The sequence below is a fragment of the Leopardus geoffroyi genome, chromosome A1, assembly GCF_018350155.1.
Source record: "Leopardus geoffroyi isolate Oge1 chromosome A1, O.geoffroyi_Oge1_pat1.0, whole genome shotgun sequence".
Lineage (NCBI taxonomy): Eukaryota > Metazoa > Chordata > Mammalia > Carnivora > Felidae > Leopardus > Leopardus geoffroyi.
Genome location: NC_059326.1, coordinates 173329959 through 173345629, shown reverse-complemented (window position 1 = coordinate 173345629; position 15671 = coordinate 173329959). Strand labels below are relative to the sequence as shown.

At 38.5% G+C, this 15671-nt stretch overlaps 1 protein-coding gene across 7 annotated transcripts in view; it reads right to left on the bottom strand.

Annotated features, from left to right (window-relative positions):
• Window positions 1-13764, bottom strand: part of UIMC1 (ubiquitin interaction motif containing 1) — a 117013-nt gene extending 103249 nt beyond the window's left edge. For 2 of the 7 annotated variants that reach the window (XM_045447502.1, XM_045447509.1), the window contains exons 1-2: window positions 13477-13577; window positions 5928-6080 (exon numbers count right to left, since the gene is read on the bottom strand). In XM_045447502.1, coding sequence (XP_045303458.1) covers window positions 5928-6080; window positions 13477-13569 — 246 coding nt within the window. In that variant the 5' untranslated portion in view covers window positions 13570-13577. Of the gene's footprint in view, window positions 1-5927; window positions 6081-13476; window positions 13578-13631 lie in introns of those variants that run through there. The other 5 variants (XM_045447486.1, XM_045447518.1, XM_045447483.1 and 2 more) reach the window with 5 other exon arrangements.
• Between the last annotated feature and the right edge of the window lie 1907 nt (window positions 13765-15671).

The window sequence follows — 15671 nt, the reverse complement described above, 5'->3', positions numbered from 1 at the left end:
AAAAACCGTATGATTATTTCTATAGATACAGAAAAAGCATTTGATGAAGTACAACATCCACTCATGATGAAAACCCTCAACAAAGTAGGTCTAGAGGGAACACATCTCAACATAATAAAGGGCTTATCTGAAAATCCCACAGCTAACATTATTCTCAATGGGGAAACACTGAGAGCTTTTCCCCTAAAGTCAGGAACAAGACAAAGATGTCCACTCTCACAACTTTTATTCAACATAATACTGAAAGTGCTAGCCACAGCAATCAGAGAACAAAAAGAAATAAAAGGTACCTAAATCAGTAAGGAAGAATTAAAATTTTCACTATTTGCAGAAAACACGATACTACATATTGAAAACACTTAAGCCTCCATCAAAAAACAACTAGAACGGATAAATGAATTCAGTAAAGTCACAAGATACAAAATCAACGTATAGAAATCTGTTGCATTCCTATACACTAATAATGAAGCAGGAGAAAGTGAAATTAAGAAAACAACTCATTCACAAGTACACCAAAAACAATAAAACATCTAGAAATAAATTTAATCAAAGAGGTGAAAGGGCTATACTCTGAAAACCATAAAACACTGATGAAAGAAATTAAAGACAACACAAAAAAATGGAAAGACATTCCATGCTCATGGGTTAGAAGAACAAATATTGTTAAAATGTCTCTACTACCCAAAGCAATCTACATGTTTAATGCAATCCCCATCAAAATACCAAGAGCATTTTTCACAGAACTAGAACAAACAATCCTAAAATTTGTAAGCAACCACAAAAGACCCCGAATAGCCAAAGCAATCTTGAAAAAAAAATTCAAAATCTATAAAGAACTTATCAAACTCAACACCCAAAAAAGAAATAATCCAGTGAAGAAGTAAGCAAAAGACATAAACAGACACTATTCCAAAGAAGGCATCCAGGTGGCTCAAAGACACATCAAAAGATGCTCAACATCACTCATCATCAGGGAAATACAAATCAAAACCACAATGAGATCCCACCTCACACTTGTCAGAATGGCTGAAATCAACAACTCAGGCAACAGATGTTGGCGAGGATGTGGAGAAAGAGGAACCCTTTTGCACTGCTGGTGGGAATGCAAACTGGTACAGCTACGCTGGAAAACACTATGGAGGTTCCTCAAAAAGTTAAAAATAGAATTACCCTATAACCCAGCGAATGCACTAAGTATTTATCCAAACGATACAAAAATGCTGACTCAAAAGGGCACATGCACACCAATGTTTATAGCAGCACTATCAACAATAGCCAAATTATGGAAAGAGCCCAAATGTCCATCGACTGACGAATGGATAAGAGGATGTGGTATGGGGCACCTGGGTGGCTCAGTAGGTTAAGCATGGGGCTCAGCTCAGGTCATGGTCTCACAGTTTTTGAGTTCAAGCCACATGTTGGGCTCTGTGCTGACAGCTCAGAGCCTGGAGCCTGCTTCAGATTCTGTGTCTCCTTCTCACTCTGCCCATCCCCCACTCATGCTCTGTCTCTCAAAAATGAATAAACCGCAAAAAAAAAAAAATTTAAGAAAAAAAGAGTATGTGGTGTACACACACACACACACACACACACACACACACACACACAATGGAATATTACTCGGTGATCAAAAAGAATGAAATCTTGCCATTTGCAACCACATGGATGGAATTAAGAGTGTATTATGCTAAGTGAAATGAGTCACTCAAAAGAAGATAAATATCATATGATTTCACTCACATGTGGAATTTAAGAAACACAACAGATGAACAGAGGGGAAAGGAAAGGAAAATAAGATAAAATAGAGAGGAAGGCAAACCATAAGAGACTCTAAATACAGAGAACAAACTGAGGGTTGCTGGAGGGGAGGTGGGTGAGGAGATGGGTTACGTGGGCGATGAGCATCAAGGAGGGCACTTGTTGGGATGAGCACTGAGTACTGTATGTAAGTGATGAATCACTAAATTCTACTCCTGAAATCATTATTACACCATATGTTAACTAACTTGGATTAAAAAAAAAAAAACAAAAAATGAAGTATCACAATTCTAGACTTCAAGTTATATTACATAGCTATAGTAATCAAAACAGTATGGTACTGGCACAAAAATAGTCATATAGATCAATGGAACAGAACAGAAAACCCATAAATATATGATCAATTAATCTTCAACAAAGCAGAAAAGAATATTCAATGGGAAAAAGTCTCTTCAACAAATGGTGCTGGAAAAACTTGTCAGCTACATGCAAAAGAATGAAAGTGGACCACTTTCTTACAGCATACACAAAAATAAATTCAAAATGGATTAAAGACCTAAAGATGAAACTTGATACCATAAAAATCATGGAAGAGACCACAGGCAGTAATTTCTCTCACACTGGCCATAGCAACAGTATTCTAGATATGCCTCCTGAGGCAAGGGAAATAAAAGCAAAAATAAACTATTGGGACTATATCAAAATAAAAAGTTTCTGCATAGCAGAGGAAACAACAAAACTAAAAGGCAACCTACAGAATGGGAGAAGATATTTGCAAATGACATATCAGATAAAGGATTAGTATCTAAAAATATAAAGAACTGATACAACTCAATACCCCCCCAAAAAAAATCAAATAAAAAAAAAATGGACAGAACACATGAACAGACACTTCTCCAAGAAGACATCCAGAGGGCCAACAGACACATGAAAAGATACTAAGTATCACTTGTCATCAGGGAACTACAAATCAAAACTACAATGAAGTATCACCTCACACCTATCAGAATAGCTAAAATCAAAAACACAAGAAATAAGCATTGACAAGGATGTAGAAAAAAAAGGAACCCTCTATGCACTGTTGGTGGGAATACAAACTGGTAAAGATGCTGCAGAAAACAGTATGCAATTTCCTCAAAAATTTAAAAATAGAACTACCCTATAATCCAGTAATTGTACTACTGGATATCTACCCAAAAAATACAAAAACACTAATTCAAAGAGATACCTGCACTCCTATGTTTATAGCAGCATTATTTACAATAGCCAAGATATGGAATCGGCCCAAGTGTTCATCAACAGATAAATGGATAAAGAAGATGTGGCATATGTATGTATATATATGTATACATACTGATAATGGAATATTATTTAGCCATAAAAAAGAATGAAACCTTGCCATTTGCAAGGAATATTATTTAGCCATAAAGAAGAATGAAACCTTGCCATTTGCAATGACTTGGATGGAGCTAAGTGAAGTAAGTCCAAGAAAGACAAATACCTTATGATTTCACTCATGTGGAATTTAAGAAACAAAACAAATGAGCAAAGGGAAAAGAGACAGAAACAAACCAAGAACAGACTCTTAACTATAGAGAACAAACTGATGGTTATCAGAGGGGAGGTGGGGGGAGAATGGGTGAAATAGGTGATGGGGATTTAAGAAAAAAAATAAATAAAAAGATTATGATTTGCATTTTATGGACTCTCCTGTGCGGCATATTTGACAACTTAAAAAAAAATTAATGAGTTAGATCTGTATCTGTTGTTATAAAAAGATCTGCAATAAATATTAAATTAAAAAGCAAAACAGCCTATGTAGCATGATTCCTTTCCTGTAAAAGATTTTATTTATAGCATATTCATAAAAAATACTTTTCTGGAAGAATAGAGAAAAAATTATTACCTTTATTTAAATGTACACTGACTGAGGTGTACATCTTCACTATATAGTTTTCCATACTATTCTGTTTTCAAATAGTTTTGAACTGTTTTTATCTGTTTTAACATGTATGTATAAAATGTTTTAACATATCTGTGTGTGTGTATGTGTATAGTTATTTTTGTTAATATTAACACAAGTTATTCAACTGGTAGAATTGATGGATTCTTTTATTTTCTTTTTTTTTTTTTAATTGTATTTATTTCTTTTGACAGAGAAAGAGAACACAAGCAGGGGAGGGGCAGAGAGAAAGGGAGAGAGAGAGAATCCTAAGCAGGTTCTGCACTGTCAGCACAGAACCCGACATAGGGCTCAAACTCATGAACCATGAGATCATGACCTGAGCCAAAATCAAGAGTCAGATGCTTAACCGACTGAGCCACCCAGGCACCCCTTGTTTTCTTCTTTATACTTTCATACCTTTTTTTTTATTTTTTTTTTCTTTCATATCTTTTTAAAAACTATTTAGCCAAAATCCTAATTAAAAACTAGACCATAAGGAAATTCAAAAAAATAAACAAATACCCAACAGAGATGTGAAAACATGTTCAATTTTCCTAACTATTAAAAAATACACAACTTTTTCATTATGAAATAGGGAAAAAAAAAAAAATGTGGTCACACCCTTCAAAAGGAACAAGGCAACTAATGCACTACTGATAAGAATACAAATGTGAACCGGCGGTTGTAATGAAGTATACTATATTAAAATTCTAAACTGATCTTGTAGGGACTAGAGAATCAAAGATTTTTTAAGTAAGCGAATACAACAATCTAAAATCGGAATTCTTAAAAGAAAGTTGGAGTAGGGGCACCTGGGTGGCTCGGTCGGTTAAGTACCCGACTTCAGCTTGGGTCATGATCTCAGAGTTTGTGGGTTTGAGCTCCATATCAGGCTCTCTGCTGACAACTCAGAGCCTGGAGCCTGCTTTGGTTTCTGTGTCCCCCTTTCTCTCTGCCCCTCCCCTGCTCATGCTCTCTCTCTCTCAAAAATAAATAAACATTAAAAAAAAAAAAAAGTTGGAGTAAACTAAGTGAAATGTAGAGAAAAACCGAAGGTAGACAATCAAGTTCAGAGTCTTAACAGACTCAAGAGCTCAAACAACAACATGATCTCAATAACAAGAACTCAAATAACAAATGATCAAGGAAAGAAATGGAAATGAAAGAGAAAGAATAGATTGAGTGTCATTTAAGAGGTAAAAACTAAAGAATGTGGTGAATGATTAGGTATAAAATATGAGAAAGAGGAATGAGTTAAATACAATTCTGAGTTTTAATAACAAGGCAAATGAGGGGTTCTACCATCAAATGAGCTAGAAGATAAAGAAAAAAGAGAAGTAAACTTGGAAGAAAAAACAATGACTTAATTCACTGCCTTCCTCTATGTAACCTAAAGACCAAGGGAAATCTCTAATAAACAAATGGAAAGAAGGAACAAAGAAGAGATGTTAAGATCTAAAGCAGCACTGTCCAAAAGCAACACTGTCCAATAACGTTTTCCACAATGAGAGGCACCAGGTGACTCAGTCAGTTAAGTGTCTGACTCTTGATTTCAGCTCAGGTCATGATCTCACAGTTCATGAGTTCAAGCCCCATGTAGGGCTCTATGCTATAGTGCATAGACTGCTTGGGATTCTCTCTCCCTCTCTCTGGCCCTTCCCTGCATATGTGTGCTCTCTCTCCCTCTCCTTCTAAATAAATAAGTAAATGAATAAACAAATGTTTAAAGTTTACCACAATGAGGTAAATGTTCTATAACTGTGTCACCTAATACAGCAGACACTAGACTCATGTGGCTTTGATCACTTGAAATGTGCCAGTATAACAGAGAAAGGGATTTTTTTATTTAATTTTAATTAACTGTAATTTAAATAGCTACAGGTGATTCACTGCTATCACACTTAGAGACTTTACAGCATTTACATTCTCTTTCTCCCACTTTCCAAACACATAAAAATTAACATTTACATTTGCCTTAGTCTCTTCTAATAGTTTAAAAAATACCATCTTGGGTCAATATATTACAAAAATGAGTAACTATGATCCAGTCTCAGCCAAACAGTATTACTTTCTTTTACATAATTCTTAATTACATTTACAAATCAAAATGAAGCTGAGTAAAAAACTGCACATTCCAGCAAGCTGGCATTAAGGTATAGTCACAAAACAAGCCATGGAGAAGGCCTAGTTTGAGAGCTAAAGCCCCACTATTCAGAATACTAACCTCTCCATCACTATCAGATATCACAATGAATGCATCTTCAAACCTACGTTTCCTCTTCAGATTGACAGAACTGGCAGTTTCTGCATCTTTCTTCTCCAAGTTCTGTGCTTCAGTGGCTTCTTTAACCCTTTTCTTTCTCCGTGGCATCCTTGTCTGAAACACAGGGTAAGTAATTTACTCAAAGTTTAATTTTTCCAGATGCTATCTGTAATTTAATCATATAAAAGAAAAAGGTTCCCATCTAAAAGAAGTAAAATAACTTCTGAATACTTCCACTACTCATTAAAATTCCAATTTTTCTATTAAAAAAATTTATATATGTACATATCTCATCTCTGTAGGGACATTTCAATAAAAATAATATAATAATTAAGGGGCGCCTGGGTGGCGCAGTCGGTTAAGCGTCCGACGTCAGCCAGGTCACGATCTCGCGGTCCGTGAGTTCGAGCCCCGCGTCAGGCTCTGGGCTGATGGCTCAGAGCCTGGAGACTGTTTCCGATTCTGTGTCTCCCTCTCTCTCTGCCCCTCCCCCGTTCATGCACTGTCTCTCTCTGTCCCAAAAATAAAAAAATAAACGTTGAAAAAAAAATATATATATATATAATAATTTATCCCAGTTATTTAAACATTAACTTAGATAGTTGGTTCTCTTGACTATGTATTATAATTTAAAGGAACTATTTTTCAACAGCAATGCCTCCACTTGATAAAGAACATCTCCAAAAAAAAAAAGACAAAAACAAAAAACAAAAAACCAACCCATAGTTAATATGACACTTAAACATAAAAGACTGAATGCTTTCTCCTTAAGACAGGAACAAGACAAGGATGTCTGCTTTCATCATTTCTAATGAACATTATCCTGGAGGTTCAAGGCAGGTCATCTACACAAGAAGAAATAAAAGATATCCAAACTGGAGCACCTGGGTGGCTCAGTCGCTTAAGTGTCCAACTTTTGGTTTCAGCTCAGGTCATGATCTCATGGTTCATGAGTTTGAGCCCCATGTCAGGCTCTGTGCTGACAGCACAGAGCCTACTTGGGATTCTGTCTCCTTCACTCTCTGTCCTTCCCCTGCTTGCCCTCTCTCTCTCAAAAATAAATAAATAAACATTAAAAAAAAAAAAAAGACATCCAAATTGGAAAGGAAGAAGTAAAACTATCACTATCTGCAGATGACATGGTCTTGTATTAAAAAAAATTAAGAACTCCACTGAAAAACTATTATAACCAATAAAGAAGTTCAGAAAAGACTGCAGCATACAGTCAACATACAAAAATCAATTGTAGTGTTATCCACTAGCAATAAAAATCCAAAAATTGAATTTTAAAAATTCCATTTCTAATAACATCAAAAATAATGAAATTCTTAGGAATAAATGTAACAAAATAAGGCAAGACTTACAAATGAAAACTTAAAAATATTTTGAAAGGAGGATCCAGTTCAAGATGACATAGTAAAAATCTTGATTTAACCTCCTCCTATAGACACACCAAGTCTACAAATATATATGGAACAAATTATCTTGAAATAAACTTAAAACCTGGCAGAGCAACCCATTCACATAAGACAAATGAGAGGGAAACCACATCAAAGCAAAGTTAAGAGAAATCTCATCATAATCCCCACCCTAGGCACAACAACCCACAATGGGGGGGTGGAGGGGGGGGAGTCGACCCAAGAGTTTCTCCCTGAGGAGAGATCAGTTTGAATCTCATATCTGGCATCACAACTTTTCAGACCTGCAACTGAGAGATAAGCCCCCTAAACATCTAGCTCTGAAAGCCAACAAGCTTGCATCCATTAAGACTCCCAAAACCAAAATGAATTGAAAAGCAGTTCTCAAAAAGCTGACACATACCAACTCACCCACCCAGGGCTCAACACAAAGGCAGCCAACTGAAAAGCACCAAGACTTTCTGTGAGAGAGACTTATTTGTTTATCTTAAAACATCAGCCTGAGGCGCAGGCATCTAATTTAACATACACGTGGGTGACTACTGAAATATTCAAAGGCAGAGGCCAGTAGGCACCATCTTTGCATCTCCCTCTGCCTCATTCAAGCTTGCCAGTATCTCCCAGAAAGGAGTTTGTGCCCTTGTCTGATACTCCAATTTTTACAGCTGCTTCCCAGGGGATACTTCCAGATCACCTGCTTCTGGGGGCCACCAGGACTTACTTACACTGACAGTCCTGCAGGACTTTATATATTTGCATACTTTAAATGCTGCAGCCTGAGAGTCTGGCTTCCAAACAGCCTCAACCTAGGTGATGACTGAGTTCCTCCCCTTTGGGACATTGGCAGTTCTTGGCATACCTTCAAGTCCCAGGAACCACTAAAAATATACTAGGCTGCTTGGATAATCACAAAGGTTTGAAAGACAACTAAAAGCTATGGCAAAGTTGAAAAATAAGCTTCATCTCCTACATAAGGCCATTCTTTCAAAACTTGCTATTTTATCTAATGCACAGAATCAACATGGAGTCAAAGAAAATACAAAAACAAACAAAAAACAAAAAACAAAACAAAACCAGAGGAAGATGTTCCAAACAAAAAGAATTAGATAAAATTCAGAAAAACGCCTTAACAAAAGAGAGATAAGTCATTTATCTGACAAAGGAGTTCAAAACAACAGTCACAAAAATTACTCACTACACTCAGGAGAATGAATAAACATAATGAGAATTTTAATTAAAAGAAAATAAAAGAGAGTACCAAACAGAAATCACATTACTGAAGAATGCAATAATATAACTGAAAAATACAATAGAGGGGTTCAACATCAGACTATATGAAAAAGAAAAGATCACTGCACTTGAAGACAGACCAATGGAACTCATTCAATTAGAGCAGCACAAGAAAAAAGATGAATAGAGTGAAGACACATTCAAGAACTTATGGAAAGGACAAAACCAGGCAGACCGACATTCACATTACAAGGGTCCCAGAAGAGGGAGAAACAAGAAGGAAAATTATTTGAAGAAATAATGGATAAAAATTTCCCTAATCTGAGAAAGAAAACAGACATCCAGATCCAGGAAGCCCAGAGAGTTCTAAAAAAGATGAACCCAAAGGAATCCACATCAAGACAAATTATATTTAGAGTGTCAAAAGTGGGGCACCTGGGTGGCTCAGTCGGTTAAGTGTCTGACTTTGGCTCAGGTCATGATCTCACGGTTCGTGGGTTCAAGCCCCGAGGCGGGCTCTGTGCTGACAGCTCAGAGCCTGGAGCCTGCTTCAGATTCTGTGTCTCCATCTCTCTCTCTGCCCCTCCCCTGCTCACACACTGTCTCTTTCTCTCTCTCTCCCTCTCTCAAATATAAATAAACATTAAAAATTTTTAATTAAAAATACATATCATACTTAATGGTGAAAGACTAAAAGCTTTCCCCTTAGAACAGGTACAAAACAAGGATGTCCACTCTCAGCACTTTTATTCAACATTATACTGGAGGTCCTAGCCAAAGCAATTAGGCAAAAAGAGAGAAAAGAAATAAATAAAAAGCATATAGATTGGAAAGAAAGAAGTAAAACTATATTTTCAGATGCAATGATATTGTATATAGAAAATTCTAAGGATCCACTAAAAACAAAACAAAACAAAACAAAACAAAACCCTATTAGAGGGGTGACTGGGTGGCTCAGTTGGTTAAGCATCCAACTTCAGCTCAGGTCACGGTTTCACTGTTCCTGAATTCAAGCCCCGCATCAGGTTCTGTGCTAACAGCTCAGAGCCTGGAGCCTGCTTCAGATTCTGTGTCTCCCTCTCCCGCTCATGCTCTCTTTCTCTCAAAAATAAACGTTAAAAATTTTTTTAAAAAAGAAAACTATCAGAATACACAAGTTTGGCAAGGCTGCAGAATACAAAATCAATAAATAAAACTATTTCTATACATTCAAAATGAGCAATGTGAAAATAAAGTTAAGAAAACAATTCCATTTACAATGGCATCATAAGGACTAACTTTACCTAACAGAAGACATGCAAAACTTATACTCTGAAAGCTACAAATCATTTTTTAAAGAAATGAGAGATCTAAAAAATGAAAAACATCCCACGCTCAAAGATCAAAAGATTTCATATGGTAATACTCTTTAATATTTTATTTTTTATTTTTTTAATGTGTATTCATATTTTGAGAGAGAGTGAGTGGGGGAGGGGCAGAGAGAGAAGGAGACACAGAATCTGAAACAAGCTCAAGCTCTGAACTGACAGCACAGAGCCCAATGCAGAGCTCGAACTTTCAGACCGTGACATCATGACCTGAGCCCAAGTCGGACACTTAACTGACTGAGCCACCCAGGAGCCCCAAAGATGGCAATACTCTTTAAACTAACATATCAATTCAATACAATACCTAATAAAATCCTGGTTCATTGTGTGTGTGTGTGTGTGTGTGTGTGTGTGTGTGTGTGTAAATCAACAAGCTGATCCTAAAATTCACATGGCAATTCAAGGGTCCCAAGATAGATATTTTTAACTTTTTTAATTTATTTATTTTTTAGAGGGGGGAGGGGCAAAGAGAGAGAGGGAAGGAGGGAGAGAATTTGAAGCCGGCTCCACACCCAGAACGGAGCCCAACGTGGGGCTCAATCTCACAACCCTGAGATGATGACCTAAGCCAAAATCGAGTCAGATGCTTAACCAACTGAGCCACCTACATGCCCTGATGGTCCAAAAATATTCTTAATTAATTAATCTTCATAAAAACCTAAGAAGTATATATAATTATTACTAGGAAGCATAAGTACAGAAAAGTAACTTGTCCAAAGTTACAAAGCAGGCACTTGCAATTCTGTCACCTGACTCCAATACTCTATAACTTAATCTTTACACCTCTTCTAACTAAAACTGCTACCTAATATATGGTATGCACACATTAAGTATGTGCTGAATGAACAGCTTAATGTATATATTTAAATTATTAAATACTACAAAAAGGCATAAAAGGATAAAATTATTACAGGTTGAACAGCATAGGTAAAACCTGGATGTCGGAATTAGTTTGAGAGAATTCTCAAGGAATCACGGTGCCCCAGGAAAACATCTTATATGGAATAGCTTTCATCTTATTAAATGTTTTCTGTACCCTAGAGTTATTTAAACAAAATTGCTCAAATCTGATATGAAGAATAGCTATACCACCAAATATATGTATTTCTTAAAGATGAGTAAATAAAAACCCTTTTCTGTAGCACAGAACCACCTGTAGTCTCAAAGTGGGTTTTCAAAGAATTAAGCAGATAAGAGATAGGTAAGAAGCATTAAGTAGAGGCACCCCATAGATACAGACTCCAAAATTCGGTGCTTCATGAGATGTAGCCACTTTGCTCCACAGTAACTCTAAGAGTAAAAACAAGGCATTGGTTGGCCAATTTAATTTTTTTAATGTTTATTTCTGAGAGAGACAGAGCGTGAGCAGGGGAGGGGCAGAGAGAGAGAAAGAGGGAGACAAAGAATCTGAAGCAGGAGCCAGGCTCTGAGCTGTTAGCACAGAGCTGGACTCCGGGTTCTAACTTGTAAACCTCGAGATCATGACCTGAGCCGAAGTTGGATGCCCAACCAACTTAGCCACCCAGGTGCCCCACTGTTTGGCCAATATAAACACACAGGCCAACATATAGCTCAGTTACTATTTATTTAAGTTGCTACCCTTCAAAATAAAGAACTCACTAAAATAATGGCTTATCTTCAATTATTTGAACTGAGGCTATAGAACGAATTACCACTAACTGTGAAGGAAAAATAGAGCCTAGAGGTCAAAAGCCTCATCTTAATTATGACAGGAACAAAATGTCTCTAAAAGAATGTACAAGCAGTAAATGTGATGCAATAATGAGACGTGGGTTTTTTTATTATTATTATTTCTCACGTAGCTTTTTTTGGTAGTGTCCTTGAAAATCTCCAATTTGGGATACTATTTGTCATTTTCTTTAAGCACATCTATCATCTTTATCTATCTGAAGAACAATCACGGAAAATATAATTTTAAATCTTGACATTCTACCTACCAAACCTGCTTTGAAAGCTTAAGGACACAGGGACCTTAACAATTCTTTATGAATGACTGACTATAAGTTATTCAGTCACTATTCAAGAAATGTGGTACCAACCTCTTTATCACCTGATTTCACAGATTGTTTCCTTGCTTTAAAAAAAAAAGGTAAATGGGGGCCACTGGTTGTCTCTGCCCAGCCTCCAATTTTGGCTCAGGTCATGATCTCACAATTTGTGAGGTGGGGCAGAGCCCAATTTCGATCTTCTGTCTCCCTCGCTCTCTGCCCCTCCCCCACAGACATACACTGTCTCACTCTCTCAAAAAGAAATAAAACATTTTTTTAAAAAAAGGTAAATACCTTTACAAACACACACACACACTTATTCTTTATTTTCGGCCTCAGGATAAGTGTGTAACAACAAACTCCAAACACATTTTGAGTGATAATTATAGTTATTTATGGAGTCCTGGGACACTATTCTTGGTACCTCACACACACATTATAAAGGTTATCTTCCCAATAACTATATATGGTAGGATTCACTATTTTACACTATTTATCACTAATCATTATTTTAACAATTTTTATCACTATTTTAATGTTTGTAAACTTACTCAAAATCAAACAATTGGCAAGTTCCTAGGTTGGTAAATGGATATGTTGTGAACTGCAGCTCGATATGCCTGATTCCAAAAACACATTCTTTGATTCATCCTCAAAGCACTAGCTCCCGACAGAAAAAAAAAACACAGAAGCATAAAACTTTCACTTTTTCCTGGACATTACTTATATCTCAGTATGATACAGTGACTAAATACAAGAACATTAGGCTGACTGGATTCAAAACAGCCCTACCACTTATCAGACAGGTTACCTCATCTGTAAACATAGAACAGTACCTATTTCATATAAGTGTCGTTAAGATGATCTATAAATGTGTACGTGTAACAAGCTTGAAACACTGTCATCATACAGAAAGAAACATCAGTTCCGTTAGAGGGGAAAGTGGCAAACAATAAAGATTTCCAAGGAACAGATTTTTTTCTGAGCAAATAACTAATCACTCCGCAACTGAACGGTAGCCTGGCCCGAAAGGGGCGGGGGGGGGGGGGGCAGCGGAGGTGCCCGTTGGCCCTAGCTCCGGTAGAGGTCCGGGCTGTGGGGCCCCGTGGGGGGGACACGGCGAACACTGAGCTGCCTCCCGGGGAGTTCAGCGTGAGGAAGACGCTTTCGAGGGACGGGCGGGGTCAAGAGCCCATCGTCTGACGAGAAATAACGAAGGAGCGCCCAGGAAGATAAAGGCCGCACCCCCCGGCGCGGAGGGGGAGGGGGAGCGGGGGGGGGGGGTAGGGGGGAGCGGCGGCGGTGGGGGGGGGGGTCAGGCCTGGCACCTGAGGGAGGAAGGCCACCACCGCGTCAGGAGGCGCCCAGCGTACGGCCCACCCTTGTGTACCAAAGGGCCCCTCTCTCGCGTCGGGAGGCGCCCGCCCGCATCCTGTGTTCCCACCCCGGCGTCCAGAGACGCCCACCCAACAGCCTGAGGGGCCACCTCGGCGTCCGGAGAGATCAGTCCCTGCGCCGAGAGGGCCCTACCCAGCGTCAGCGGCGCCCCCTCGGGTGAAGAGCGGGCCGCGGCCCCCATAAGAGAAAGGAGGAGGAGAGAAGACGGCGGGCTGGAGGTGTGTGGAGGCGGCAGGTACTCACCGACCGGCCGTCGGCCCTCAGCCGAGCCCCTCCCCCGGGGCGCTGCGGGTCGCGAGCGTCCGCAGCGCGTCAGGAGCGCGGGGCCGGAGCGCGCGCAAAGCTGAGGCACCGCGGGGAGGAGGGGAGGAGTCGCGCTCTTGGGCTGGTGGGAGCGCAGGCGCCGGCGTCTGGGGACGGAACCAATCCGCACCGCGGGGGGAAGCCGCTGCCAGGTCGTACCACTGCAAGAGGGCTGGGGCTCGCCAAGAATGAGTCGGATTTGAGCTTGGAACACAGATCTTGCCCTCCCGGCGTTTTGCAGTGTTCTGTTCCGTTGTGTCATTTTTTTTACACGTTGAGGGAAACCAAAGGGTAACAGGCGCTCGAAACACTGCAGTGAACCCCTTCAAAGTCTTTTCTGCCACACCAAGACTCCTCTGGCCCTTTCTTTTTATGTAGAATTATATTGAAATTGTCTGTTCATATGACCACTTGAAAACTATCACCTGATAGTAAATGTTACAATCTGATGGTTTTGAGAAAGAGAGGGAAACTGAGAAACAGAAACTCTTAGGTAACGTGGAGGTATAAAATTAGAACAGCCACTTTGGTGAAATTTAAAATGTATGTTTTATGACCCAGCAACCTCATGTCTAGAAAAATACAGAAAGAAACTCCTACAGGTGTGAACAAGAAGACAAATCCATCTTCGAGCCTGCTTCCTTGTGAAAAATGTAAACAGAAATGTGCAATAAAACAGAGGAATAAAACGTGATATGTTCCTACAATAAAATACAACAAATAAAACTAATAAGTCAGTCCTATACTATCATTTAATAGCTCATAAGAGTTATAAATAGCAACATACCAACAAATATGTGCACTGTGAAATGGATTTAAAATACAGTGAAACCTTAAACTGGGAGTAACTTGCTCTGCAAGTGTTCTGCTAAACAAACATTTCTAATAAATTTAGCAATGTCTTCCAATACAAGTTGTACATGATGCTAAATGTCATGTGATCACAGCTGAGCCAATGGTTCTTTTCTCTCTCTCTTTCTCTCTTTGATATTGTGGGTGATCATCTCCCGTGCTCAGATGTTCTGTCTAAGGCCTTGGTGTTTGGCAGAAATTAGTGATTTTTCAAAATGTTGGAAAGTGGCCACAAATGGCACTAGTGTATTTTTTTGTCACTTCAAAGCACCTATAGACAGTCCTTTGCTTTTTCATGCAAGGGTAAGTTTAGGAATGCTTTGCTTCATTCTAGGTCAGGCTGCCTGCAGATATAGACTCCTTCCTCTGCTGCCTTATTGCCAGTTACATTAAATACAGTATATGACAAGAGTAGTCAACATCCTTGCAAGCATATACAATGGCCCCCATGCAGAAAAAGGTTGAAAAGAAAGGCGGTAGGAAGAAGGAGATGATTGTGGTGGAAGTTAAGAAGTAAATCATTGAGAGGTACAAACAAGGTATGCTAATGGCCAAAATTGCAAGATTTTATAACTCTACGTCTGCATCTTACCCCCAGAGGAGGAGGAAAAGGCCGAAGAATCCCTCACTTTAAATGAGATTAGGGAAATGTGTAAAGAGTGGGAAACAACGCAAAATTTTGTAGAAAATCACCACCTGAATAAAGCTGTAGCAGTGCAAGCAATGAATCTGTTTAACGACAGTGCAAGTTTACATTTCTACGAAATACTCAAAAGGAGGCAAAAGCAAGTGTCATTGGATAGGTTCCTTGTTAAAGTTGCACGAAAAGAAAAAGATTCAATTGAGCCAACAGATAGAAGTGATTCCGAAAGTGATAGTGAAAGTCATCCTATACAATAACTCTCCTCTCTCTTATCTCCCTCACACCAGCCAAGGTTTTCAAAAAGTAAGTGCAGGTTGATTTATTTGTCTTTTGTATTTTCTTTATTATTTTGTACTATATTGTAGTAGTGTAATCATTTTTCTGTGAATATTTTCCAGTTGTGGAACAAACCATTTGAGTTTCCATTATTTCTTATGGGAAAATTCACTTTGATATATAAGTGCTTTGGATTATAAGCATGTTTC